This window comes from Crocodylus siamensis, chromosome 2 (genome assembly GCF_052110815.1).
Source record: "Crocodylus siamensis isolate JL-2025a chromosome 2, ASM5211081v1, whole genome shotgun sequence".
Taxonomy (NCBI): Eukaryota; Metazoa; Chordata; order Crocodylia; family Crocodylidae; genus Crocodylus; species Crocodylus siamensis.
The window spans coordinates 210,659,468-210,686,922 of NC_143396.1; the positions used below are offsets into that span (position 1 = coordinate 210,659,468).

The 27,455-nt window shown below is 45.1% G+C and overlaps 1 protein-coding gene across 2 annotated transcripts in view; it reads left to right on the plus strand.

Moving 5' to 3' along the window:
• Positions 1 to 5,415: 5,415 nt before the first annotated feature.
• Positions 5,416 to 27,455, plus strand: part of CD44 (CD44 molecule (IN blood group)) — a 100,838-nt gene continuing 78,798 nt past the window's right edge. Inside the window, exon 1 of one of the 2 annotated variants that reach the window (XM_090032932.1) lies at positions 5,416 to 5,735. In XM_090032932.1, coding sequence (XP_089889058.1) covers positions 5,669 to 5,735 — 67 coding nt within the window. In that variant the 5' untranslated portion in view covers positions 5,416 to 5,668. The remainder of the gene's footprint in view (positions 5,736 to 27,455) is intronic. The other variant, XM_090032933.1, reaches the window with a different exon arrangement.

Sequence of the window (27,455 nt, forward strand, 5' to 3'; positions counted from 1 at the left end):
AAGCTGCTTACCTTCCTTCTCTACTGGTGTCACTCTATCTCTCTTAAATATTGAGATAATGGCCTCTAAATCCTAGCTAAATTGTGACTGCAAAAAATTCAGCCCAGTATACTTTTTGGGAGAAATTCCACACTTGAGTGGGGAAAGAGGAAATATTTTTGTTTCAGGTATTTATTTTTATTTTTCTTAATGGTAGCTATTTGAAGCTACTTTGTAGACTGGAATTTTAGAATAAGTCCAAGGAAAATGAATTAGTGGACAGGTAAGGTAGACAAAATTGCATGTGAAATGCAATTTATTGCATGGCTTTACAATATATCAGGTAAGATGACATACGTGTGATCAGTTGAATTACTACATACCTCTGGCTGACTCTCGTGAACTATGCACGCATCTGTCTACAATCCTGGAGTGCTTGTAATATTCCAAATCTCTGCACAAGTTTATATAACAATATGCTGAGAAATAGTTTCCAGCCAATGTCCATGCCTATGTGGAATTTTCCCTAAAATTATGATCCAGGATCCAGGTTTTCTGTTTGCCACAGAAAAATACACTAAAACCTGGACTTTTAAGGGCAAAAGCCCAGATTTTCTCAATTTAAGGAGAAAAACAAAGTTTTTTCTCCTTTAAAAGAGAAAAATGCGTGGAATGGTGGGTTTCCCCTTGCAGGCTGGCAGAGTTCCAACCTGCGAGGGGCTGGAGGAAGTGGAAGAAGGGTGATCAGGTACGGGGCGCCATGTGTATGTGCGCGTGTACACATGTACATGGCTGCCAGGCAGCTTGGAGAGCAGCTCCCTGCAGGTATGTCTGGTGGGGGGGGTGGAAATTGAGGCCCCCATTGTGAGGGAGGGAGTTGGGTAGGGCTGGGGCTGAGGCTGCTGCCCAGCCCGGGTGGTGCATGGGGCTTGGGACCTGAAGTTGGAAAGTGCAGCTGTAGGGCCTGGGTGGGGAGTAGGATAAAGTCCCAAGTGGCTCATGCTGTGGGAAGCTGTCTCCCTGCTGCTGAATGCATTCCCAGGGGAGGGCATGGGGGCATACGCTCCCCAGATCTGTGTGTGGGGCGGGTTGCCTGTTATGAACTCAGGCTCCCTGCCCTGCTGCCCTCCCCGCAGGGCCTCCGCAGTCCAGTGGGTGGGACCTGGCATGGCAGGGCAAAGTGGGGTGAGAAAATAGTGGGGGTGACAGCATGGAGTTCTTCCCCTTGCTATTGCCCAACAGGCAGGTGGTGCTTTGCCATGGTGGTGTGGGGCTTGCAGTGGTGGCATTGAGCTTCCCCACCCCGCCCTGCTGGGTCCTGGCCCCTGGGCTGTGGAGGCCCTGGTGGGAAGGCAGCAGGATGAGTAGTCCCAAGTCAGGGTGGCTAGGAGCTGGAACCAACTTCCAAGGGAAGTGGTGCTTGGTCTACCCTGGGGGTCTTCAAAAGGAGGCTAGACATTCACCTAGCCAGTGTCGTTTGACCCCAGTATTCTTTCCTGTCCATGGCGGGGGGTCAGACTTGATGATCTGATTAGATCCCTTTCAATACTACCAACTATGAAACTAAGTCTGCAGCCGGCAGCCTGCCCCCAGTGTGCAGCCCATGGGGAAGGGGGAGCCAGGATCTGTGCTCTGCTCTTCTGTAGCGGCCACCACCTCCTGAAGGCAGCAGCCAGGGCTTGGGCACTGCTGTGGGGGGGCAGGTGGCTGTGGACCCAGGTCCCTGGCCCCATAACTCTGGCAGCTGGGGGCCCCCTCTGGCAAGGCTGTAGGGGCTGGGGGGCTATGGGTGGGGAGTGAAGGGCACCATCAGGGGCAGGGGTCTGTGGGTGGGAAGTGAGGGGCAGTGGTAGAGCTGGGGAGCTGTGGGTGAGGAGTGAGGGGCACTAGCAGGGGTGGGGGGGCTGTGGATGGGGAGAGTGGGGCTGTGGATGGGATGAGTGGGACAGGGCACCGGCATATCAAAGCTACTCAGCACCACAAAGCAGTGGCCAGCTGCAGCTGCACCCACATCCTGGTGAGGAAGCGGGGCAGGAGGAACTCATATTTTCCATGATAAAACCCCCCAAAATCAAGGGGCAATATGTATAGGTATTTAGAATGTATTTTATTATAGTGATTGGGGCACTGGTAGGCTTCCAGATTGCTTTAAATTTGTAAATGTATCAATAAAACATTGTGTTCAACTGATACCTGTATATGTAAAGGCATTTCATTTTAATCATGGGAAATTGCAGATTTTGGAGGGTTTTAATGAGAGAATTTATGATGTTTTTCAGGGTTTTTTTAATCAGAGAGTTTGTGATTTTTAAACAGAGAAAACCGGGATCCCTGATTATGATAATCTGAGATGCAGGACAAACAATATTCAGGTCTGGGTGATTAATGGAGTTTTGATTTGATGATATCAAGAATAGGACTGGGAGTTAGGCCATTAAAAAGTCAAGGACCCCATTTCTAATAGAATAAGGCAGTGGGACAGATGGATCTTTCAGCTGCTGGGAAATCAATGTATTGCCAATGAAGTCAGTGGAATTCTCCATTTTACATTACCTATGAACTGGGTCTTTTGTTTCTAACATGGGGAAACTGAGATTTAGGACATTAAAAATGATAATTCAACTGTCTAAGAAAATATGTCATGTCATTTCAGAGGGTTCTAAAATTAATTAGGTAATTTTCCCTTCTTCTGAGTCTAATCTAGTTAGCTAGGTAGTGCCATCTTGAAAAAAGGTAGATAATATGTGAAGGTGCAGATATAACTAATTTACTCCAAGTGATATTAAGTGCGTACCTACTTTTGAAAATCCCACTATGTTCCTATCTGAATTCTTAATTACCTTTGAATATTTGACCTGTTATTTAAATTTAGAGGTAGAAGAATATGAAAATTATTGTAAGACCTATAAGAAATCCTTTTTTTTCCCCTATTGAAACAATTAACTTAAATATGTGACCAAATTAACAGAATAAAATAGATTTATTGTATAAGATGCATCAGAAAAAACTTTGGTGTTTGAAGGAAGACATCCACTTTTACATTACCCCACCAGATACTCTAGATCTGTTAAAACAGAAGGAAGAAACTAAAAATTGCTAAACTTATGGAAAGTTGGGAGGGGGGCCAATGAAGAGTTAGCCAGCTATGTTTAAGTCAAAAGTCAAAGAAAAGTCAAAGTCCTGAAATGCTCTTTGTGTAAAATTCTTATGCTTGTGGCTGGGGGAGGCCATGTTCTTTATTTTTCCATTGCTGGTATTACAAGTTAATTAAAAATATTTTTAAAGTGTGGAATTGCTGGTTCATTGGATTGGTAATATGATATAGAATCTTTCATCTCTAAGGGGCTGACTGAATTCCAGCTCAGATCACTAATGAACAAAAGTCATTGCCATCTCCTGATTGTTAAGGTGATAGATATATTCTTGGTGGTCAAAGTGTAGTTCCAAGAAGACAGAAGTTTTCTTTGCAGTAGCCAGTAGTATAAATCACATCTCAGAATAGAGATCAAGGTATGGATAAACTGTAGCAAATTGTTAGGGTAGAGTGGTGGTGGTATATGCTCTTAATACCCGTGTTGTACTTCTCCCTTGTATAATGATCTCCAGGCCTTTCCCTGCATTAAATTATAAATGAACATGTGAACTTCAAAAGCTGCTGTACTTTCACTGACTTTTCTATTGTCTTTAGGGAATGAGAAATAAATAATCCCTTCCTTTCTACCCATACAAGTAATGAATCACCCCAACACAATTCCTAGATGTCAGTGGCACCAAAAAGCTCTCTGTTGTAGCTGGCAGTAAATATCAACTTTGTAAGAGCAGCTTCAGCCCAGAGGCTAAGTCGATAATGGGCCCTGGAGAGACTGACTGTTCCCCTTGTACCTGGAGATCAGAATGGAGACACATAGGCTAGGGACAGACATTGCACATAAACTGGTTTAAGTGATCAGAAACTGGTTTAAACTTGTAACAGAGCATACATTCAGTGCACATAAACCAGTTTCAAAATGGCTGAAACCAGTTTCAGATTAACTTGGTTGAAAGTAGTATCAGACTTAACTGATTTGGCTCCAACTGGTTTATGCAATGTCTGTCCCAGAGCTCTTCCTGGTTTAACTTAAACCAGAGTCCCCCAGCATCCTGGCATGCTCTCTGGGCTGGGTTCTGTGTTTAAGCTCAGCAGTGTTGTCCCTGCCCCTCTGCTCCCCAGTTGGAGCAGACAGGCAAGGATGGGCAGGGTCGGAGGTCTGGTCAGAGAGGGTATCATTCCCCCTCCCTTTCCCACCAGCAGGGTCCCAGGGCAGAGAAGCTTCTGCCCCATGTGTGGAGCTCCAGCTGCAGCTCCCAGATGCCTTGGAAGGTGGAAGGCACCAGGGTGGGGGGCTTCAGTCTGGGGGCTGCTGCTCTGGCCAGTTCAGCCAGGGCTGGCCGTGCCCCCCCAGCACAGCTTCCCTGCAGTTGAGGGTGGGCTCTAGCACCCCCAGCTCCTGGTCTAAGCAACTGCAGGCATGTGCCCGTATGTCTGTGCAGTTACAAAGCGGTTCAGCCTAGCCAGGTTTGACTAACCCACAAAGGTTGAATCAGTTCAGGCTCCGGCTTTTTGAATGTCTGTCCCTAGCCATATAAAGGGATCAATGAGCATGTCTACCCAAAACATTTACTGCCTAATTAACTGCTCAGTAAATGCCTCAGCCTCTACACATGCAGAGCTATTAGGGTGGAGTAAACTAATTAACTCCACCTCAGGTTAGTACTTGCAAACACAAGTACTAACCTACAGCAGAGTTTTTTATTCCGCAGCAACACATGTATAGATGCTGTTGCAGTTGGCTGGGGCATGAGGGTGCTTCAGCGTGGGGGCTGCCTGCCAACTAGCTCTTCAGTGGAGCACCCTCATGCCCCAGCCAACCCCTCCGCAGCATGTTGAGCTGGGTCATAGCAGCCCTGGACTGGCAGGCTGACCCCCCTGCCAGCCGGAGCTGCTTTGACCCAGCTCAACGTGCTGCAGTCTTGGGTGCACGTGAAGATGTGGCACCCTGGAGCAATAAATTCTGGCACCCTATGCACTGGAGTTTATTGCTGCACATTACTAATGTATGTAGATGTACCTAGTGTGAAGAAAACCCATGACCTGTGCCCCACATCACTATGAGAGATTAGTGCTTTTTCATCAGTGATGAAATGAGAGCTGGGTGAAAGAAAAAAGTGTTATTTAGAAATATTCAGAGAGTTGTAGACATTTTTATGGGTTTTGGTCACACAGATATGTTTTTATTTTCTTATTTTTTAATCTAGATGGTAGAAGTGGAAGATGATAACACAGTTGCTTTCTGAGCTGATTCAAGAAAGATTGTAAAACAATTTCTACCAGAGAAGCACTAAGCTGACTTTTACTTGTACTGCTCTGAGTAAAAGTGATTTGGTGCCTCTAGAAGTCAGCTTTTGCTGCTTACTCAGAAGTAGTAGCCTCCCTTTGCTCAGTCACTTTTTCTTTTTTGTTGCAGCATGGGTGTGACTTTCAGCTCCCCCTCCCTGTTATGTCACTACTTGAACTCTTTGGAATCAGAATAAAAACTGCAGCAAACTTCCGAGTCATTGACTGCAGGCTCAACAAGAGTTAGGGCTTTTTGTCTTTGTGCAGCTTGCAAGGATCTGTCGAGTTTTTTGCAAAAGTAACTCTGAGGAGACAATGGTTAAGTTACTGTTGTGGGCAACTTTTGGATTATGTTTTCTTAAACTTTGTGAAGCACAGACACGTAAGTACTGTATGAATGAAAATGCTAACGTCTGCTATTAAGTTTTATGCTTAGGACAGCGGCAACCATCCAGCCAGCTGGTTAGCAGCCTCTTTGCCACATGAGCATGTCTCTTTGAATCAAGTTTTATTGTTTTTAAGTTATTCTCCGGTGAAACTGAGACAGAAATGTAAGCTGTGCTGTTTTTCTTTTTACTTAAAAGCTAACCAGTATTTGGTAGCATACAGCTGCTACAAGTACTTTGAAAACTAAACTGTTACTCAAAGTTTATACTAACAAGTATGATAAGGAATTGATCTTTAGCAGAGCTGTTCAAATTCAACAATAGAAACTACCATCATGTATGTACATTGCTGTACCGTTCTTGTAAAACCGACAGTTTGTAGGAGGTGGGGGGGAACCCCTCTTGGCATACAATAGCTGTATTCTTAGGATCACACAAGCTGAACTAAAAGCTATTACATACTGGATTTTAATGCAAAAGCTAGGACAGGCAGGAAATTCAACTTCTATGATGAAATGTGAAGAGGTTTTTATAGTAATGCTCCATGTTTCTAAACTATATTTAAAGAATTGAGGGTTTTTTGCTTTCAGGTTTTTGGGGAGGGCTTTTTTTCCTTTTCCTTTTTTCTCTTCTTTTTATTTTGGCCCTAACTGGTAAGGTTTTCAAGCAAACAACAGAGTTTGATGGAGCTGGGCAATTCAGTTGTTTCGGTATCAGCTTTCTATAGTTCTGATGTCTGCCTGAAAATATGGGAATAAATCCCTTGTTTTCACAAATGAAAGCACATCACATATGACAAAATAAAAATCACATGCCCATAATGACAAAATGCTCTTAATTTTTTATGTGGTGCAGGCACAACAGTGTTTGGGGGAAATTGCTACGCCTTTAATAGTCTCATAGTAACAGAAACTGCCTTGAGGTGCTTTGGCAGAGAATCAATTATTCTTCTACCTTTTTCCATTAACCAGTTCCTAGGAATCTATCAAAACACATATTTTTATAGACATTGCCAACGCAATTTTTTTTCTTATACTGAACCTCCTGCTTATTTCAATAAGTAAGTATTAGAATGGTTCCTATGGCGCAAGATCTATGAATGGGTGTGTCAGATCGAACAGTTCCAGACTCATCCCTGACTTCTGGAAAAGTCACGTTGTATTACAGTCTGAAGTATTCTTCCCATGATACTAAACGTAAGCTTCATGCTGCAGTTAGATACCTAGACAATGCATGTATATTCAGGGAGGAGCGATACACTTGTAAGGTATATCTGAGGTGTGGCTAGAGCCTTGCTTAATGTTTATATAGCATACGCATGTTCAGTCAGATTTTGTTATCACTTGCTCAATTCATTTTTCCTTTTATGAACTGCTGTAAACAGGAGTGCCATAAATAGTCACCGTTTGAAGTTACTGTAAGGCTAATATTTTTACAGTAGGAGAGATAAGGGGAAAAAAATCTAGTCCTCGGTATAGTTAACACAAAAACATACCAAGCTTAACATATACCCGACAGAGAATTTTCTTTCTAGGCTTAGCAAGATATTAGATTAGAGCGGTGGTATATTTTAACTTATATGCAGTGCATTCCAAACTGACTCTGTAGCCGCTACAGACTTCACAACTACAGTTGATATTTTAAGGTGTCCTTTTTTACAGTGCATCACAAAGTACTGGAAATTGCACTTGGAGCTTGATTTAAAGGGATGGGCCCGAAGCACAAAATTCAGTTCTTGTCCTGATTTTTTTTTTAATTCTTCAAATTTTTGGAATGATTCCTCCCAGGAATATTGGTTTCGACTCACCTGGGACATTCCAGGTTGTTTGGAAGGTCTCAGATGCAAGTTACAGAAGGTTCAGCCATTCAGTTGGGAAACTATTAAGCAGGGGGCTGATTGACCGTGGAGCAGAATTAGAATCCAGTTAGAGGTATATATGTTGGTGAGGCCATGAAAATGCTCTAAATGACAAGGCTAAAGGACAGGTGAGGGTCATGAGTGATACCTGCTGAGAAGCAGGGTCAGTGGTGTCGCTAGACTGCTACTGAGATCTGAGCTGGGTATGACTTTAGCTGTGCCCTTAGCTAGCTGCCTTACACTTGATCCAATTTCCAGAACTAGGAGGAACGGATGTGGGCGTCACAGTTTGGGATTCTATGGCATGAACTGCCACTCCCATTGTGCCCATATAACGCTATTACCTTTACGTTTTTGGCTGTAGTTGAGTAACATAGATGTAAGTGATGACAGAATTTAATGCAGTAAGTTAGGGAGATCTATGAAGGCATCAGTGAGGGAGATTTCAAGGGAACTGAAGGGATGAAAATGGAAGCCTGTGAATGCCACTGAGGGAGAGAGCATGCCCATCCACATAGAAATGCTGGCCAGAGTGGCAGCCCAGGCTGAGATGACAAGATGGGGATGACATACTGCCTATGAACTCAAGAGAAAGGGATTGTGTTCTGTCTGTTGCATCTTTTATACAAACTTACAGAAAACAATGTGAACAAACCCTTTGTGCTAGTTTATTTTCATAAGGATGTTACACTATGTATATTGGCTCTTCTCCCAAAGGTTGGAAGTAACACCATTTTAATGAAGTTGGGCTGGCATTATTTAACAGGAAAGGTTCAAAACTGCTATTGAGCTGTTCCTAGCAAGCTGGTGAGCCATGGCTTGTGATGGCACAGTAGTCTGGAGGGAGGTTATTGTTGGTCCATTGGTGATGGCAGGTCTCACACCCAGTTTTGGTGGTGTGGACACTGGGGTAAGTGGCTGAAAGCCTAGAGGTCATAGCAGAATTATTCACAGTGCGGCCATGTCAGATGCTAACAAATCTGTGAATTCTGCTAAATACCTTGTCACAAGCACAAGGAAGGAAGTCTGTTACTACAATGCCGTGGCAGCACATGGTAGGAGTGGAAAAGGGGCTCAATGAGGAGGTGAAAATGGCATTATAGAAAGGGCCAAAGGCCCTTTAAACATTATTAGGAGGGAACTGAGCAAGTTAGCTAAGCCTAAACAAAGTGACAAAACAGTATCCTCGGTAGGGGACTGTTCCAGTGTTTTTAAGTGCCAAGAGTAGAAGAATTAACACTTTTGCTATTGTTCTAGCACTACAAATGCACAGCAGCTTCTACAATAGTGAAAGGGTGCTAAACAAAGATCAGATACCTTGTCCTGAAAAGTTTCTAGACCAGAGGGAACAACAGCATGTGGAGAAGTGTGGGTGGCTATCAGCAGCTACCCAGAACCTGGGCCGGCTGAAGCTGGGAGGGTGCAAACAGCTCCTGCCTCCCCGCCCTGGCCCCGTCTGTCTCCTGGCCCTGGGTTCCGGGAATGCAGCAGGTGCCAGCACTGCACCCGTCAGGGCCGGGGCAGGGAGGCAGCAGCTGTTTGCGGCCTCCCAAACAGCTGGCCCAGGCTCTGGGGTAGCTGCTGCCAGCCATGGTGCCCGGGCTACTTGCAACAGGGCTTGCAGCCTCCCAGCTACCTGCTGGGAGCAGCCTGAGCTCCTGGCTGGCACCAGCTGCCTAGAGCCCAGGCTGGTGGTGGCATGCTGAGCAAAATGGCCTCACATGCCATGCTCGGCACGCATGCTGTGGATTGCCGACCCCTACCCTAGGGGGTACGTATGGGCAGGCAGTGATGGAGCACTGCCACCCACCACCCCACGCCACCGCCTCCCAGGGCAGGGCCAGGGTGAGGGCAGTGGTGCCCCCCTGTGGGCCACTCAGGCACTGCCTGCGCAGTCAGACAAGGGTGGTGCGGGGGAGAAGCTTGCACATGGCGGCAGCTGCCACCACCATCCACCACCCCACGCTGCTGCTCCGCGTCTGGCCACGTGCTACCCTCGCCTTGTTCCACATCCAGCCATGTGCCACAACCTCCTCTTTGCGCCCCCTCCCCCCCTCCGGCTCCATGACCAGCCACTGGGGCTACACTTATTTAAAACGGTTGAAAACTCCTGCACTATAGGATGAATTGTAGCAGTAATCAAATTAAATTATAGGTAGCCTATATCGTAATCAGTAAGAATAGAAAAGAGGGGGTGGATTTTGGTTCATCATAGAAAACATGTTGCTAGGATTTAATAATGTGCAGAAGACTAACAGATTAAGGCAACAGCCAAGCCAGGAACAAGTTGCAGTGTTTTTTTCCAGAGACAAGTGAGTATAGATAAAAAGATAGTACACTTAGTTCTGAATGTGTTGAGTATGATATGGTGGTAGGATATCCAAAAGGAGACATAAAAGAAATGGGTAGACTTAATAGAGACAAGGAAATGAGGACTTAAAAATCATCAACTGAGCCCATGTATTTGAAAGATGTGTTAATGGTTTTGTCCATTAACAGAAAAATTGACTAACAGGAATAGAGTAACTGTAAATGGAAATACCCTATCAGAAAATCTCATGTTCCTTTTGTTCACTGTTTATGGTCTTTTGTTAATGAAAACCCATCTGAAAATGCAGTCAGGATTGGAAAAAGTAAATCTAAACCTTATACTTTTAAAAATTCACAGTGAAAAGGCAGTTTTCTAAGAGCTGCAATCAGATATGAAGCACTAAGCAAGATATTCCATCAAAACTTCCTTTAAATTACTTTATTCAGGACCACAAATGAAGTTGTATAAATGCTTATTGTGAACTGCAATTTCACAGAGAAGATGGTTGTGGAGCAAGCACTGCCACCAGCAAAAGTTTCCCCCACATTAAGAAAAAACCACTCAGACACTGGTCCTAGAAATCAATGCCAAGGTCCAAATGCAGCATAAAAAGACAGTGGTGTTCTTTATTGTAATCTACCATCAACCAGCCACTTTATACAGTTAATTTAATGATGGCCATAGCAAATAACTTTCAAAGATCAGCACTGCATGTCTGTAAACTGGTTCAGAGATAAGCATTCCAAGTTTCCTAACACATTTCAGTACACAAGAATGTTTTACCAGCTTTAATCAGATATGTTTTCAATTTCCAGCACTAAATTGATTTCTTAGATCTGAAGTTTAAGATCTAACTTCACTGTGAAAGTCAGCAAGAGAGTTGACTAATTAATGGAGTTGGACAGAGGACCTGGAGTGATTTCTCTGTAGCTCTATTTTAAATGTAGCCATGGTACATAGTATAGCAGTACAAAAGATAATTTAGGTCTCCTGTTTAAAGATTTGATGTCTTGGTCACAAGACTCTCCTTTCTCCACAATACATCTGGTTATTGCAGTTCATAAAGATTCTCTAAAGATTACTGGCAGTTGGTATCACCAAACCATCAGTGGGGTAGGGGATGGGGTTGCTATAGTCATTTCTCACATAAGTCCAGCAGTTCACTGGACTATTAAAATACAGTTGCCTGTCACACCTAGAGAAGCAGTAATCATTTCAAAGCAAGGCTTGCAGCAATGGATGCAATACTGATGGCACAGAAGAAATTGACAATTTTGAGTGCTTGTCAATTCCTTAGCCTGCAAATCACAGTTGGTTTCAGCTCTGTCGGTAGCAGTTGGCTGAGATTTTCCCTTCTGCTGCTGGAACTGATCCCACCCAATGCTCTAAAGCAGCTCCAGTCTGAATGAATCTGTGTAGAGCAACAAGGGACACATGACACAGATTGGGGGGGTTTCTTAGAGAATCTTCTCTGTCAGATGGAAATTCCAGCTAATTTCAGTGTTGGCTGATGTAGTCCATGACACATTTTTTTTCTAATGAAGTCTATTGATATTTTTTTTAACTCTGTGTCCCATTAACAAGGTAATAGAACTCTCTCTTGCAGTTATTAGATGAAGATCTGGTTTTGAAGTTTTTCCAGTCCTATGTTATGTCTCTGGTTGTGCTATGTAACGTGATACAATTTATTTCTGCACTCTTTCCACCCGTGAAGCAGAGAAAAGCCGTACTGAAAACAGGGTAGAAGGTAGATTACAGCATAAAAAATATCTGCAATTAAGTTAAGGCAACCGTGCCGATTCAAAGTAAAAGTCATAGGGAATGCCTGGATTTTTAAGTATGAGTTTGCTTTTCTTCTTTTCTTCCCAGCTCATGAGCAAACTATATTCAGTAGACTTTGAAGCTCTGTGATCATTGGAACTCTGTGAACTACCAAATCAGCGGGTTGCGACATTGTTTTGTGAGTTTGCAAAAATAATATCAGGAATGCAGTGGCTGAAGCAAACTTCCACCTCTGTTTCTGCAAGGGACGTTGTTCCAAAAGCAGTGTGAGATGGTTATAAAAGAGACTACCATTGTGCAGGCTGACAGCTAACTTGGAAGAGACTATTAAACAGCCATTGTCAAATACCCCATTAACATCTGGCTTTGTAAATAAACATTAAAAAAGCCCAACCCTAAGATACAGAATCACAAGCAAGGGCCTGTTTTTACATTGTTTCTGGAGACAATATACACATCCACTTTTGGGAACTGCTAACTGGCTGAAGTCCTTGGGGGAAAACAAATTACTAGCACTGGGTTTACCCAAAGTTGGGGTTTTTTTTGAGGGTTTAGGGTGTTTTTGATTTTGGTTTTCTTTTTAGCAGTGGTTGGATGTCTTTAGTGCAGTAGGATGTGATATGTGTGAGTAGGTGTGCTAAATGGTTTGTTACAGGATATTCCCATGCAGAAGTAGATATTTCCACAAGACCAACAGATGAGGCAAATGAAGCCCTGATATATTTAGTGGGTATAATGGTTAATTATACCTGTGTGTGTTTATTGTCAGATTTCAAACCACTTTATAAAAAAATCTCCAATTTCTTCAAAAATTCTTTAGTTCTGTAAGCATCAATTTCTGCACCCTGGGCAGCAATGGCAGCTGGGTCAGAGGTGGCTGCCATTCTTATGCTCCCTCTGAATTGGCACCTGAAGCTAGTGCTTCCCTTGCATAGTTACATTACTGACAGTCCTCATTTATAGATGAGTAAAGTAATGTAGGGAGATGTGAAATGCTACCACAAGTTAATGTGAGAACCAGATGTGGGAATGCAGGTGCCGTGACCCCTGTGCTCTGTCTACTGGATGAAGCTGCTGTATTAGGAATATAAATAGCTAACAGGGGCGGGGTTGAAGGGAAAATATTACTTTCCAGTCTCTAAATAAAAATGATTCGTTACCAATAAATGTATCTAGGGTGGGGCCGCATTTGTCTCCCCTTCCCATTTTACTTTAACGGATTTCCCCATTCCGCCTCCTCCTCCCGCATTGCTTTTGGATGTCTTCCATAAATAGGTTCATAGTTGGTAGGGTTGGAAGGGACCTGAGCAGATCATCAAGTCTGACCCCCTGCCATGGGCAGGAAAGGATGCTGGGGTCAAATGACCCCGGCTAGGTGTCTATCTAGCCTCCTTTTGAAGACCCCCAGGGTAGGAGCCAGCACCACTTCCCTTGGAAGTTGGTTCCAGATCCTAGCCACCCTGACTATGAAGTAGTGCCTCCTTATGTCTACTGTGAATCTACTCTCAGTCAACTTATGGCCATTATTCCTTGTTACCCCCGATAGTGGTAGAGGGAACAGGGACTTTCCCATAGTCTGCTGGTCTCCCTTGGCTAGTTTATAGATGGTCACCAGATCCCCTCTTAGCCTTCTCTTGTGGAGGCTGAACAAGTTCAGGTCTTGTAGCCTCTCCTTGTAGGGCCTGCCTTGCTGCCCCCTGATAATGTGAGTGGCCCTCCTCTGTACCCTCTCTATGCTGTCCACATCCCTCCTGAAGTGCGGTGCCCAGAACTGGACACAGGACTCCAACTGTGGTCTGACCAGTGTTGCATAGAGGGGGAGGATCACCTCCTTGGACTTGCTTGAGATGCATCTGTGGATGCATGACAAGGTGCAGTTAGCCTTACTGACTGCATGTACACATTGCTGGCCCATGTTCATCTTGGAGTCTATAATGATTCCAAGATCTTTTTCTGCCTCTGTGCTGACGAGAAGGGAGTTCCCCAGCCTGTAGGTATGCTGCTGGTTCTTTTTCCCTAGGTGCAGTACACTGCACTTGTCAGTATTGAATCCCATCTTATTCTCATCCACCCACCACTGTAACCTGTCCAGATCCAATTGCAGCCTGTCCCTCCCTTCTAGTGTGCCCACTTCTCCCCACATCATAGTGTCATCTGCGAATTTGAACAAGGTGCTTTTCACCCTCTTGTCCAAGTCGCTGATGAAGATGTTGAACGGTGCAGGTCCAAAGACCAAGCCCTCGGGGGGGCCCCACTGCCCACATCCCTCCAGGTCGAAAAAGACCCATCCACCACCACTCTCTGGGTGCAGGCCTCTAGCCAACTGGTGACCTATCTGACTGTAGGCATCGACACCACAATCTCCTAATTTTTTAATGAGAATGTTTCTCTGTTTTCCCTTTCTTGCAGTTTATCTGGCTTCTTAGTACAGAGCCACTCCTCTGCTTGCTGAAACTTCTTCAAAGCTGCTATCACTGGGATTTCCTTCCCTTTTTCTTTAAGGCTGCTTATCGCAGAAGGCTGACTTAAAACAAAGAGAATATTCATTGGAAACAGACAGGGAACTGTTTAGATTGTGAAAGCAATTCAGGAGAACTACTTCTGCACAGATTTATTATAAACATGCCAATTAAACTATTCTCCTGCATGAAACCAGCCTGTCCAGTTTCCTGCTTTATTGCACGTGATAATAATACACATCACTAGCACCCTTCAGCTATTTTCCAGTCACAATCATTGGATACAGGGACCCAAGAGGTAATATCCTAAAAGTATTCTGATCCAGAATAGTCATTTTTCTTTCTAGCAAAAGCTAGAGCGTTAAACTGTAGCTTCCTATAGCAATCCAGGTTGTAGCTGTATTGGTCTAGCGGCAAAAGCAATCAGAACTATACTGTTTGGTACTCTTTTCTGCGTGCGCCTAGAATATTAAAATATTGACTCTTCCATAAATAAAATAAAAATTGCCAATATTGACCCTCCCAAATTGCATACCCTGAACTCTATTGCTATCAGTTTGAAACATTTTAAAACTTTCATGACTTCTTCAGGGAGACTTGTGGCTGCTCCTTGGAATTGCTCTTAGCTGGTGGCTTTGCCATGAATAGGGTTCTACGTGACTAAATCTAGAAGTCTGTTCTCCTATTTATATTGCCTGCGTTCTGATCCTTTCCTTTTTTTCAGTCTCTCTCTTTCTTTCTTCCCCCTTTGCATGTGTATTAACCTGAAGCAGTCTGATACATCTAGTAGGTTGTTATATGTCATGGTAGTTAACAGAGGACTAAATCCAACCAAGTCAAATTGAGGTTTTGGTTAGCATCTTAACTCTATTTTCAGGGGAAGTACAAATTGATCAGGCTGAGTACTCTCAAAGAATAACCCTTCAAGGACACTAGAACTGCAGGAAGGCCTACTGGTCAAATAGGTTTTGTAATGTGTCCTTTTTGTCTCTTAACCATTATTTCTGTTTCTTTGAATTTTAATCAGTTTGTACATGCAGCTTTGACTGTGGAGGCTGTAAGACATATATATGTCTCCTTATATGTCTTATAGGCTGTGGTTTCCTGTGCCATATAAGATGGATGATAGTGACATATCTGAGTGCAACACAGGAACAAGACCTGTTTTGGACATTTTATGACATGAAATCTTAAAGCTTTCAATTTTTAGCAAAGGAAACAAAATCTCTACCACGAACTATTACTGACTGTTATCATAGCCAGTGTGTAGCCATTTCATGTAATCATTTACAGTGAGCAGCTGCCTGGAAACTACAGTTAATCAGTGGATGTCTGCAGGTGGCATTTAGTTCTGATAAGCTCGCAAGCCACTTCTATGATTGAAGGCATACACAGAGAACTGCGTAACAGTCACAGCGTGGCTTTCCTCTATGCTTCTGCAAGGTGTGTGTTTTAACTCCACGATACATTGAATCTAGTTGTCTGGCATCAATCAGCATGTTACACAGTAATGATGTTGTTTCCTTGAATTTCCTTTTGATATAATATCCCCTTTCTCTCTTTTCCCCTGTTCCCTGGCTCTTGGCAGATAGGAAAGGGTCTCCAGTCTGTTTTCTTAGTGCATCTCCCAACCATGAGTCCACCCACATTTTGAAGAGCAGGGCCTTGTTTTCTCCCTGAGTGACTCATTCACAGGAGCACCCGGCAGACTTGAGACTTCTAAGCAAGCTGCATAGAGACCTCTGAGGAGTTACATGCCACAGACTATGATGTCTATCGCAGCTCTTCACAATATCAGAATACTATGGCTTTTACTCTGGACATAGAACCATTGCTAACCATTCTCTGCTTCCTGTCTAAAGACTCCAGTGCGCAGGATAAGGAAAATAATGCTTGGCTGGTCCTCTATTAGGTGGCATACTGCATACTGCAGGACTTGAACACTGTCAAGATCTAAAATATTTATAACAAATATTGTATCTGGTTTGTTCTTTGCTAACCTTTTGCTGAGGATACAGTTTTGCCAGCAGGTTTACTTTTTGGGTAAAGTGTATTTTAATCCACGAGTGTTGCTGAGTCTTTTAGATGCTATTCACTAGAACTGAGGGGACGTGTCTATATATACCTTAATGTGCCATAATTATTAATGACATGAATTACCTAAACGTGCCATACTTGGTGCTGCATATTAGCGCCAGCACATGCTTTCTTTGGCGATGCTGATGTGCAGTAGACTAATTCTGTTGTGCATTTGTGCAGTAGCATGTGTTTTGCCTGCCACACTAGTGCACCATAGAATTAGTCTATTGGGCTCTAAGCATCTCGTGTAGATGCACCCAGGCAGGGGGAGTCAATTGAAGATTAGGCTCTGTCTTCCTTTATGCATATATAACCCTTCTTCATTCTGCCTTTCAAAAACATGGTGTGATTATATTCCAGGGTGTGTTGTATGCAAGAAAAGATGTTATTATTTGGGTGCCTCTCAGTATAGGATATAGGCAACACTGAGTTTCCTAGATTCTTCTAAGCCAGGGGCAGGCAATTATTTCCAAATGGAGAGCTGCTTAATGAGTTTTGGTGAGTTGTTGAGGCCTGCAAAGGTAGCCCTGGCCCTTGACAGATGCCCTGCCCTCTGGTCACCATCTTGAGACCAGACGTCCTGCCCCTAACCCCTGACCTTTGCCATCAGAAGTGCCTCCCCTTGCCCCCCAGAAGTACTCCTTTTGGGAGAGGAATATTGCCATCTTGGAACCAGAAAAAAGTCAAAGCATACACTAAAAGTCAAACACCTACTATAAAATATTTTAATTTTATTACAAAAAACATTTTTGTTATGATTTGTGTTTACATACTGTATCTAGAGGTGACTGCATAACAACTCAAAAATAAGGTCTAACTCTGTATGGGGGATGTGGTTGGGGGTGTATGCAGGGGGTATGTGGGGAGATGTGGCTGTGTGTGTGTGGAGAGACAATAGGGTATTCTATGGGGGGTGTATATGTGGTGGGGTTATAGGGGCAGGATGTGGGTGTGTGGCATTAGTGGGTGTAAGGGAGGGTGTGAGACATGTAGGGACCCACCACACCCCCTCCCATGGTGCACAGCCCTCACTGCATGCAGCAGCAACAGGAGACAGGGGTGCATGGGGTGCTTGTGGCCTGTGCAGGCACTGTTGTCTGGTGGTGTGTGGTCCCAGTGGCAGGCTGCACATGGCAGCTAGGAGCACAGCTAACTACCCTGCCTCTATTGCTCAGGGCTTCATGTGGTGCATGTGCAGCTCTTTTACTCATGCACTACTGAGGGAGGCCCTGTGATGGAGCTGACTGCTTTTCCTGCCCCCTGCTTTGCAGGTCCCAGGACTTCACTGGAAGTGGAGGGGAGCCCCAACCCCTGCTTCCTGGCAGAGTCCCAAGACCTACACAGCAGAGGGCGGAGAAGGCAGCCAGCTCCATCGTGGAGCTTCCCCCAGTGGTACACGAGTGTGGGAGCTGCACGTGTGCCTCATAGCATTGCGCACAATAGAGGCAGGCTACCTGGCTGTGCTGCATCCCACTCAAGTGTCTGTCTAACCTGCACTTAAAAACATCCAGTGATGGAGATGCCACAACCTCTCAGGGTAGCCTATTCCAATGCTTTACCACCTTTATAGTGAGAGAGTTTTTTCTAAGCTCCAACTTAAATTTCCACTGCTGCAGTTTGAAACCATTGGGTGTCTATACACAAGCTGTGGGGTAGAGGTTAGGGTGATGTTTCAATAAAAGCAGCTCCTGGAGAGCTGCTCTAATTAAAATGCCACAGCGTCGTGTGTATTAAATATCCTATGTTTCAAAATGGTCACAGGGCATTTTAACTAAAGCTCATTTGATGAGTTTTAGTTAAATTGTCCTGCAGTCATTTTGAAATGTGAGACACTTAATACACATGATAGTGAGGCACACTGGAGAATTCTAATTATTCTATTTGGATTAATTGAGTCTGCTCCAACACATTCTAATTAGAATGGGTAAAGCACATGTATAGGCACCCATTGTTCCTAGTCTTGTCCCCTCTCCTATGGCCATGAAGAATAGTCTACCTCCATTCTTTTTATGATTGCTAGGAATGGGCCAGAAAGCTCTTGGTGTTTTAGCAAATAACCCAATGAAGAACCAAAACTTCTTCAGAAGTATCCCACTTCACCAAGAAAAATTAAACTGCGCACTAATATATGCATGATATATACCAGGGCTGTGCAAAGCTTTGGGTGCTGATTCAGAAGAGATTTGGCCCAATTCAGTGGCCAACTCTCTGAACCTGAATCTAACCAGGAGACCAATTAAAACTAATTTCAGAAAAGATTTGGAGAGCTTCGGCAATTTGCGCAGTTCCCATTCACTGCAGCAGAGAGTTGGACCTGGAATCTGAACTGGTAAGTAGATGACTGGAGGAGCAGAGAGGGGACCACCGGGGGACCCCCCCCCCAGACCCCCTGAGCACTCCCCAACCCCTGCTTGTTCTCCCAGACCACACCCCATGGCTGCCTACCCCACGGGCTCTTTTAAAAAAAAAAAAAAACAACTCACTGGCTGCTGCAGTAGCCTTAGAGCTTCTTGGGGCTCATGGCAGAGCCCCCCGCACAGCACAGGGCAGTGGGGATCACCCCCCTGCTGAACAGGAGCCGGTGAGTGGGGGCTTTTTTTTCCCCCTAAAGGGCCAGGAGCTGGGGTGGGCAGGGAAGCTATATCAGAGCTGGGAAACTGGACAGGGGTTGGGAGGTTTGTGGCAGAGCCTGCATGCAGCGTGGGGCAGCAGGGGGCAGCGGGGATCACTCCCCCCACCTGGTAGCAGCCAGTAATTGGGGGCTTTTTTTTTTTTTTTTAAGAGCCAGGAGCTGGGGCTGGGAAAGTGGATGGGGGCTCATGACAGAGCCCCTCAGGCAGTGCAGGGCAGTGGGGGGTAGCAGGGATCACCCCCCACTTGGCAGGATCTCATGAGTTTGGGACTTTTTTTTCTTTTTAAAGAGCCAGGAGCTGGGGCCGTGTGGGGCAGCCATTGATGGGGCTGGGACAGCAGGCATGGGATGAGGCTTGTCTGATTTGGAGATTCAGCCAATTCAGCAGCAGACGAATCTCCAAATCAGATTCGGCCAAATCGATTCGGGACAGTAATTCAAATCACTGAATTGAATCACTGTCCCCTGAATTGGCTGAATCTGAATCCAAATCCAAATCTGAAGTGAATACTAGCTGCTTTGCACAGGCCTAAAATGTACTTGCCTATGACCTTCACTTACTTCAGTCCTTCCTGGCTGAAGGAAGAACTTAAGTTCCTATACTTTCTCAAGGCTTGCTGCAGCTACCCTCAGTAATGGCTATGATTTTCCTGTTTGTTCAGTTGATGAACTTTCCTTTCTTTTCCTTAATGTTGTAGTTTAAAGTAACTATTACATCAGGTGAGTCAGAAGGGAACTTCTGTGATCAAAAGCTGGGTTGAGGACAGCCTGTAGGTGTATAAATTACCAGGGAGCTTGGAATTTCATCATTAGTTCAAAGTATGGGGGATTTGTTGTAACTATCTAGAGGGAGTAAAAGTTTAGATGGAGAAAAGTGAATGAGTTGAAAAAGTATTGAATAAGGGCAAAAAAGCATTTTTTATCAATAGAATACAAAGAACTTTCTAGTGGAGGTCACCATCATTATCCCCATTCTACACATGAGGAAGCCAGGGGGCAGATATGGAAAGTGATGTCACACACTGGGCACATCTACATGTGTGCATTTACTATACAATAACCAAAATTACAGCACAGTATGGGCTCATGTCAACATATACATGCCCATACTGTGCAGTAAGTATGGGGACTTAATGCCTACTTTAGTGTAAATTTGATACCTGCATCATGCCCAATTCGTTACTGCACAGTAACATGTGTAGATGCCTTACTGTGCAGTAACACTGTGTGTGGACTGACTTTGGACTACCTGAGCAGTAAATTTAAGCTGGTGTAAATGCACGTGTAGACACACCCAGTAACAAGTACAAGAATAGATCCCAGGTCTCCTGACTGGGGTTTAGTGCTCTGTGCATTAGCTTACACTCCCGTTTTCAATGAGAATAGAAGCTAGAACTTCAAACATCAGCAATATAGGAAGGCCTTGAGCATGCCTATTAGTGCTGTGGAAACTAATGTAATTAAGATAGAACCAGGGATATTTTCTGGGCTGTGCTGTCCTTGAATTCAAACTAGAAAGGAATCCAAGAAACAGAGCTATGTGGACCAGATTTATGTAAACTATCCTTGGGTCTTACTTATGGATATCGGTGGGACAATCCAAATGAGAAAGTGCTCTCCAAAACAAGTGTGTACTTCAGAAATAAATTGCAAGAGTGTGTCTACAAGCAGCAGTACAATAAATGCTGGTTGCAAACCTCTACTTGAATTGTTAGCAATACCAGGCAGCTAAACTGTTGACAGATTTTGTTACTCACGTAGGGGAGCTCAGGTTGTTCTTTTATCAGCACTGCAGCTCACAGTTGTCTAACCGCTGATTCACAGGAAGTTCAGCCATTTCAGGAAGACATCACATTTTTCACTAAGAGATGTACTTGTGAGACAAACAAACCCTACAAACAAAAGTAACCATGGCAATGCTTGAAGGTACTGATGTGACTCAGTCTCTCACCCTTTTAATAAACTGGTTTTATAACTTAAGTTCATGATAGCTCTTTGAGTAGCTTCCACTTTTGCCAACTAAGCACAGTCAGTGTCACTTGAACTAACAATTTTGTCAGGCAGCACCAGTGGTAAAATACCATCAGTGACATACTTTCAGCTTGCACAGTGTCTTGTTGGAAAGGCAAATGTTTCCCCTTTACAATTACTAATACTGGATCCTCTGTAGAAATTGTTTCATTCTGAAATACCGGTATTAATTAAATGGTAATCGTAACTGGTCAATTACTTTGTGTTCATTTTATACTTAAGGAGATTTATTTGAAGGTGGCTTTGGTCAGGTACCCCTGACAATTGTTTTCTTTTAGTTTAAATTTTCTAACTGTAATCATTCTGCTAAGCAGAAGGTTTAAAAATTATACAGATATTCAGTTTTCTTTGGACCAAGAGTCCTGCTGATGTTTTGCCACTTTGGGGACTTGTTCCTACATAGCTCAGTATTATTTGGCATGGATTCTTATTAATATCTAGTGATTGTTATGCATAAAGATATTATTCATGCTGGATTCAGTTGGTTCATTTCATTGTAGCTAGGAGTAAGCTTGAGTGCCTGTTTTAATATCACTTTACAAGTTCAGGAAATCTCGTGTATGATCTATCACCACTGTTTGTATGCCATTCAAAAAAGGACTTTATTGCATATGTCAACTATTTTGCTGATGTGTCTGTCATTCAATGTAATGCTTCCTAGGGGGATAAAACAGGATTCAAAAACACCCACAAAAAGTTCTTTCCCCTCAAGATGAAATTGGTTGATCCTACTCTTTGCTGGGGATAATAATGGGTTACTGCTGACTGATTATTAGATAAAGGCCCTTGTAATAGCTTTAATTTATGGCTCATGAAAGCAAAGGGTGCCTGTAGATTCATGGGATATCTGCTCCTGAATGCTGTAATAATAGCACATTGGCGCAGACTTGATTAATCAAGTCTGGAGTGTGGTAATTAGCACAATCCAGCAGCCTTGGTGTCTCGTTTATTCAGTGTCCCTGCATTTCAAAATGGTGGCAGGGGTGCTTTAACTAAAGCTCATTCAATAAGCTTTAGTTAAAGTGCCTCCACTGTCATTTTGAAGCTTGAGACGCTGAATACATGGGATGCTGCAGGTGCTTTAATTAGAGCAGCTTCCAAGAGCACACGTAAAGATGCCCTGAATTTCCAATTCTAATCCACCTGTTTTAATACCAGTCTTCTTAGTTAAGCAGTTCCCATCTCAGTTGAATTATGATCTGAACATCTAAACAGAATATCATCATCCCATACTTTTCCTCATGATGAGAAGAGTTAGCTGAAGTGCCAGTTTGTTTCTACAGGTATTTCTGCTTTTCTTGATCGGGGTAAAAGCATAGAACCTATTGTCTGTTATATTAGGCCCTGTCTACACATGTTGGTAATGGTGCAGTAGGTTCTAATGCACAATCCATACAACCACATCCTCTGTTGTGCATGGCAGGAGGTGTGATTGTGCCTTATTGCTGGTGCTAGCTGACAGTCTTCTCTGTTGCAAGTCCCAGCCCCATCTGAGGGTGGCGCAGCCCCAACAGCTTGTTGCCAATGTAGGCTGAGCTGGAGGGGAGACCCTGCTATATGTGCAAATTAAAGCTGGATAGCAACCAGCTATAAAGTTAGTACATATTTTTGAGGTCCAACTTTATAGCTGGTTGGAGTTTTTTATGGTGTGATAACTACTTTGCACATGCAGCTGGTCGTAAGGTAATCACTCAATTAACCGGTTAATTGTGTGATACCTGTAACATGTACAGGGGCCTTAGTGTTATCTCTTTTTTCTTCCATTTCCCCATAAGTGAGATTTTGGACTTGCTTTCTTTTTAACTGCTATATACATTTACATATATAACATATACTGTATATTAATGTATGTATGCAGTTTTTACTACAAAGCTTATATGAACTTAAACATTAGATAAAATGACCCAGGTTAAAAATAAACATTATTCAAATAAAAGCATATAATTATTTTTGCCAGGTTTGTAGTAGTAATTTCCTAGTAAAATTTTTGTTAACATTTTCTAATTATTATAAAAGCTTTAATCCTGAAACAATTTTAGAAAACAGCTAAACTAGGAATATAAGGAGTCTTCATGACATCTAATTCAGTCTGTTCTGTGGATGACAAAAAGGCTACAACTTTCTTAGCAAAGTGTCTTGCTTGATAGCATTTTCAACACCAGTCTTTGGAATCTTGGAGGCATACCCTGTATAAGATTAGTGTTAGTGCTACTTTCTGGCTGCTTAGCACCACTGAGCAGAGGCTTGCTGAGTGGTGCTAAGCTGGGAGGTCCCTCAAGATAGTGGAGAGATACATTCAGAAGGATCTGTCCTTATACTTGCTGTCTTTTAGTGCTAGGTATGTGTTAGGGGAAGAAGTGGTAACAGCTCTGCTTCAGTATGAGAAATCTGAGCTGAGTTAGAGCACTACAAGAATTTTCCCATTGACTTCAATAGACTCTGAATAAGGCTTTTTTTTCCAGCATATTGTGCCAACAGTCTTATGTGAAATTGCATGTTCCCAAATGCCTTTTTTTCTTTGACTTTCTTTGGTTTTAGTTCCAGCAACAGCAGCTCAGCTCAGGTCTCCAAGCGGGTAAAAAGCTCAGGCTTCACTATTCAGCTGCTGTGCTCATCCAAATGCTTCTATAGTTCATTTCATGGTCTACAGCAGACAACACTTAAACATGTGTATTTCATATGTTTCATGTTTGTGTGGTACATACACTGTGTGCTTCCAGTTTTCCAATGAAATTACCATTGATGCCATTCCTGAATTGAAAGCATTCTTATGCCTTAGTACCTCAGATATTTTGGTCTATTGTGCTTAAAATCAGCATAACTATCAGCTCGCTTTCTGGTTGTTGAGTACAATGATCCATAGGTCATAGATCAATAGGTGCACATGGAAATACATCTCAGTTTTCCCTCAGGCCCCTTCAAGATTGTTTGTGTATTTGAGTGCTGGGGGTGGGGGGCAGTAGGTAGGAAAGTGGTGGTGGGTGGGCTGGGGGGTGGGGAACTGCAGCTGGGCAGGAGCATGGGGCTGGGTGGGTGCACAGAGCTTGCACTCGGGGTGGGAGGGGCGGCGGGAGCACAGAGTTCAGGTAGGCAGGGTTTAGGTGTGTGGAGTTATGGGGCCTGAAGGAGGGTAGGGGGGTGTGGGGACCTCCCCACACACTCCCCTTCATGGTGCACAGCCCCCATGGTGCACTTGGGGTGTTCATAGCCCACACAGATGCTGCCACCCAATGGTGTGCAGCTCCAGCCAGTTCTGGGAGATGCACGTGGCAGCAAGGAGTAGAGCCAGGCTGGCCCACCTCTATTGCATGGGACCCCCCACAGGTCACATGCAGCTCCTGGCACTCATGCACCACTCCGGGGAATCCCCGTGTGATGGAGCCAGCTGCCTTCCCCACTCCCTGCTGCAACATGCAGCTGCTGGGACTCCACTGGGAAGCAGGGGGGATCCCTTCCACTTCCGGTGGAGGTCAGCATGGACTGTTTGTCCTTGAGTATGTTTTTCTTTCTCAGACATATTGGTTAGGTACAGATGTTACACATAACATGTGTTAAGTGCACAGAAAGGACTTTAAAGCTGTAACAGAACAGATGTTCACAGCAGTTAAAATATTGAAAAATGGCAGACCCCACTCTAAGGGTGCATACAGACATTTAGGCAGCCTGTTGGGGAGGCACTCTAACTATGGCACTTTACACAAAAGCACCATAGTTAGAGTGCCATTGAACCCAACAGGCACTTGCCTGTTGCCTGTTGAGTGGGGGTGCTTGGAGCCTACCTGCACTGGCCCTAGCCAGCAGGTGGGAGCACTCCAGCAACCTCCAAGGAGGCTGCCAGACAGCCCCTCTCCTCAGCCCCAGCCCCCCTCACCAGCTGGCAACTGTCAGCAGTGGCTGGGGCAGAAAGTGGGTGGGTTCAGAGCCCCCTGCTGTGCACCCCTCTCCAACTACCCCTGCTGGGCTCTTGGAGGGAACTGGGCCAGGCTGGGCCCATAAGGTGTGGGCTCTGTTCCCCGTCTGCCCCAGTACCAGCTGTGTGCTGCCGCTGTCAAGAGGCTAGGGAGGGGTGTGAAAGAACAGAGGCCCCCCTCCTGCATAAGTCCTGCCTGCCTCCCCCCAATACCCCAGCCAGGGTAGCTGAGTGGGGCCTGTGAGATGGAGGGACTCCCTTCCCCCACACTCCCACCTGAGCCTCTTGACAGTGGCAGCATGCAGCTGTTGGCTTGGCTTGGCTTGGCTTTCCCATGCCTGGAGCAGGGGTGGTGGGGGGAATGGAGCTTCCCTACTAGACAGGCCTGGCCCAGCTCTCCCAAATACCCCAGCAGGCGTAGCTGAGGGGAGTGCGTGTGTGAATGGGGTGACTGACGTCTGCACCCCACCCCTTCCACCTCGCTGTGTAGAGAGGAGACATAAATTTTTCTGTCTCCTCTTTGTGACAGCCCTGGAAGTGGGGTTGAGCTGGTCGTCACCTATGAGCACCAGCCCAGCCCTACCAAAGCCCCTGGGATGCAGGCAGAATTGCCTGAAATTAACCTTCAAAGTGAACGTGTATACTAGTTTGCTAAGGCACTCTGCCTAGAGTGCCGTCATGTGATACTACATCAGATGAGGGTTAACTTTGTGTGCAATCCACCATTTTTAAAGCACTGTGCAGCCCTGAATTTCTGTTATGTTATGGCTACAAAGCACTTTTGGTAGCCTCATCTTGTGAAAAGTGTGACTTCTATACACACCCTAAATTACCCCTTGATGGATGTGGTATTAGACTAATGCACTTTAGGTTAGTGTGCTTTTTTTAAATGTCTATAGTACATCCTCCATGCATCTATGTAGGTCACATTCTGCCACTATCCTAGGGGTCCCTCCCTGGGCAGCTTGCTGGCTCATCTGCTCTGGGTGACCAGTCTAGCCCCTTCCCTAGGCTGTCACAGATAGGGAACAGAAAAGGCTCTCTCTCTTTCCCATGGGTGACTGGTGCTGCCTTAGTCCGGGGCGGGTACATGACCTGTGACCAGTCCCACCGACTGGGGGGGTGGGTCCCCTGTGGCTGATCTTGTCAATGGGAGGGAGTCCCCCTATGGCCAGTTTTTCTGCCTGGGGGGGGGGTCCCCCTGCAGCCAATCTTGCTGTCTGGGGGGGACCCCCACAGCCAATCCTGCTATGGCCGATCACTGTGGCCAGTCGCTGCAGCCACTTCCAGGTATGGCTGCGGCTGCTTCTAGGAGTGGCTGCAGTGATTGGCTGACACTTGCAGGCGGGGCACTGGTGCTCCCTCTTGCCCATAACCTAAGTGGTGAGTGCAGCCAGTCAGGGGGGTGCACTAATGCTCTCAGAGAGTGCAGATACACTCCCGTGCATGCCCTACTTGTTGCCACTGCTCTTCCCAATGCAACCTCTCTGCCATGCAGATTATTTTCCACTAAGCTTGCAGGTTTGGGGCTTGGTGGAGACCAGATCAGGTCTGCACAGCAGAAGAGGTTCTATTTTCTCCCCATCCCCAGCCCCAGTTCCAGGAGCAGAAAAAAGCTGGGTCAGACATCCCTATACTGCATGTTTGAGACCAGCATGTTTCTGTAGTGCAGTGGTTATCGAGTTTGTTTCACATGTGAAAGGCCCCTGGTTCAAAACCAAATCTTTAGTGCAAACAGCTAAAGTTATGGGGTTGGACTAGATGAGCTCCTGAGGTCTCTTCCTACCCTAATTTTCTATGATTCTGAATGCCGTTACATTAGCAGGAGGCTAGGGTGGGGGGGTCGCCCCCCAGGGTCGCCCCTCCCCAGCTTGCTGGCTGGGTTCACATAGCAGGGTGGCTTTCTTCCATCTCCATTTGATTCTCCTGACAGCTGCAGCCAGGAGCTGCAGTGTGAGGCTTCCTGGCCCAGCTTTTTGCCACACCAGGAAGTGAGGCTGGGGAGGGGTTTGGGAGTCCCCCAGCCATGTGGACCCAGCCTGGCCCCCTACTGAGACCCCAGCCAGCAAGCTGTGGGGTGGTCATCATGGTGGAGGGGCTCCATTCATCACCCTCCCCCCCCATAGCTTGTTGGCTGGTGTGTTGGTGGGCTGGGCAGGTCTTCATGGGTGGGGGGCTGTCTTTCCACCCCACCCCTAGGCTCAATTCCCAGAGTGGTGGAAAGCTGGGCCAGGCAGCCCCATGCTGCAGCTCCTGGCTGCAGCTGCCAAGAAGCCGGTGTGAGGGGGGAAGGGAGCCCCCTCTGCCATGCAGATCACCCCTGAGACCCCAGCCAGCAAGCTGTGGAGGGACCCTTCAGTGGCGGAGGCTCCATTCTCCCCTTCTCCCCCCAAACACTTCTGACAGTTACTAGCTGGCAGGACGCCCCCAGCCTGCTGGTCTTGGCCAGTGCAGGCAGGCACTAAACCTTCCACCAGGGGCTTTCTGACCATCTGTACTTAGCCATTATCAGCAGTCTTGTTCATTTTAATGAGCTGTTTAGGCTAAGCTTGTATATCTCTGGCTGTTCTTCAAATTGTTAAAAGGAGATTCCTTGAGTGCCCTTTTGCTTTTTTTAGTTTGTAGAAAAATGGCTTTTAATGTTGCTAAAGCCA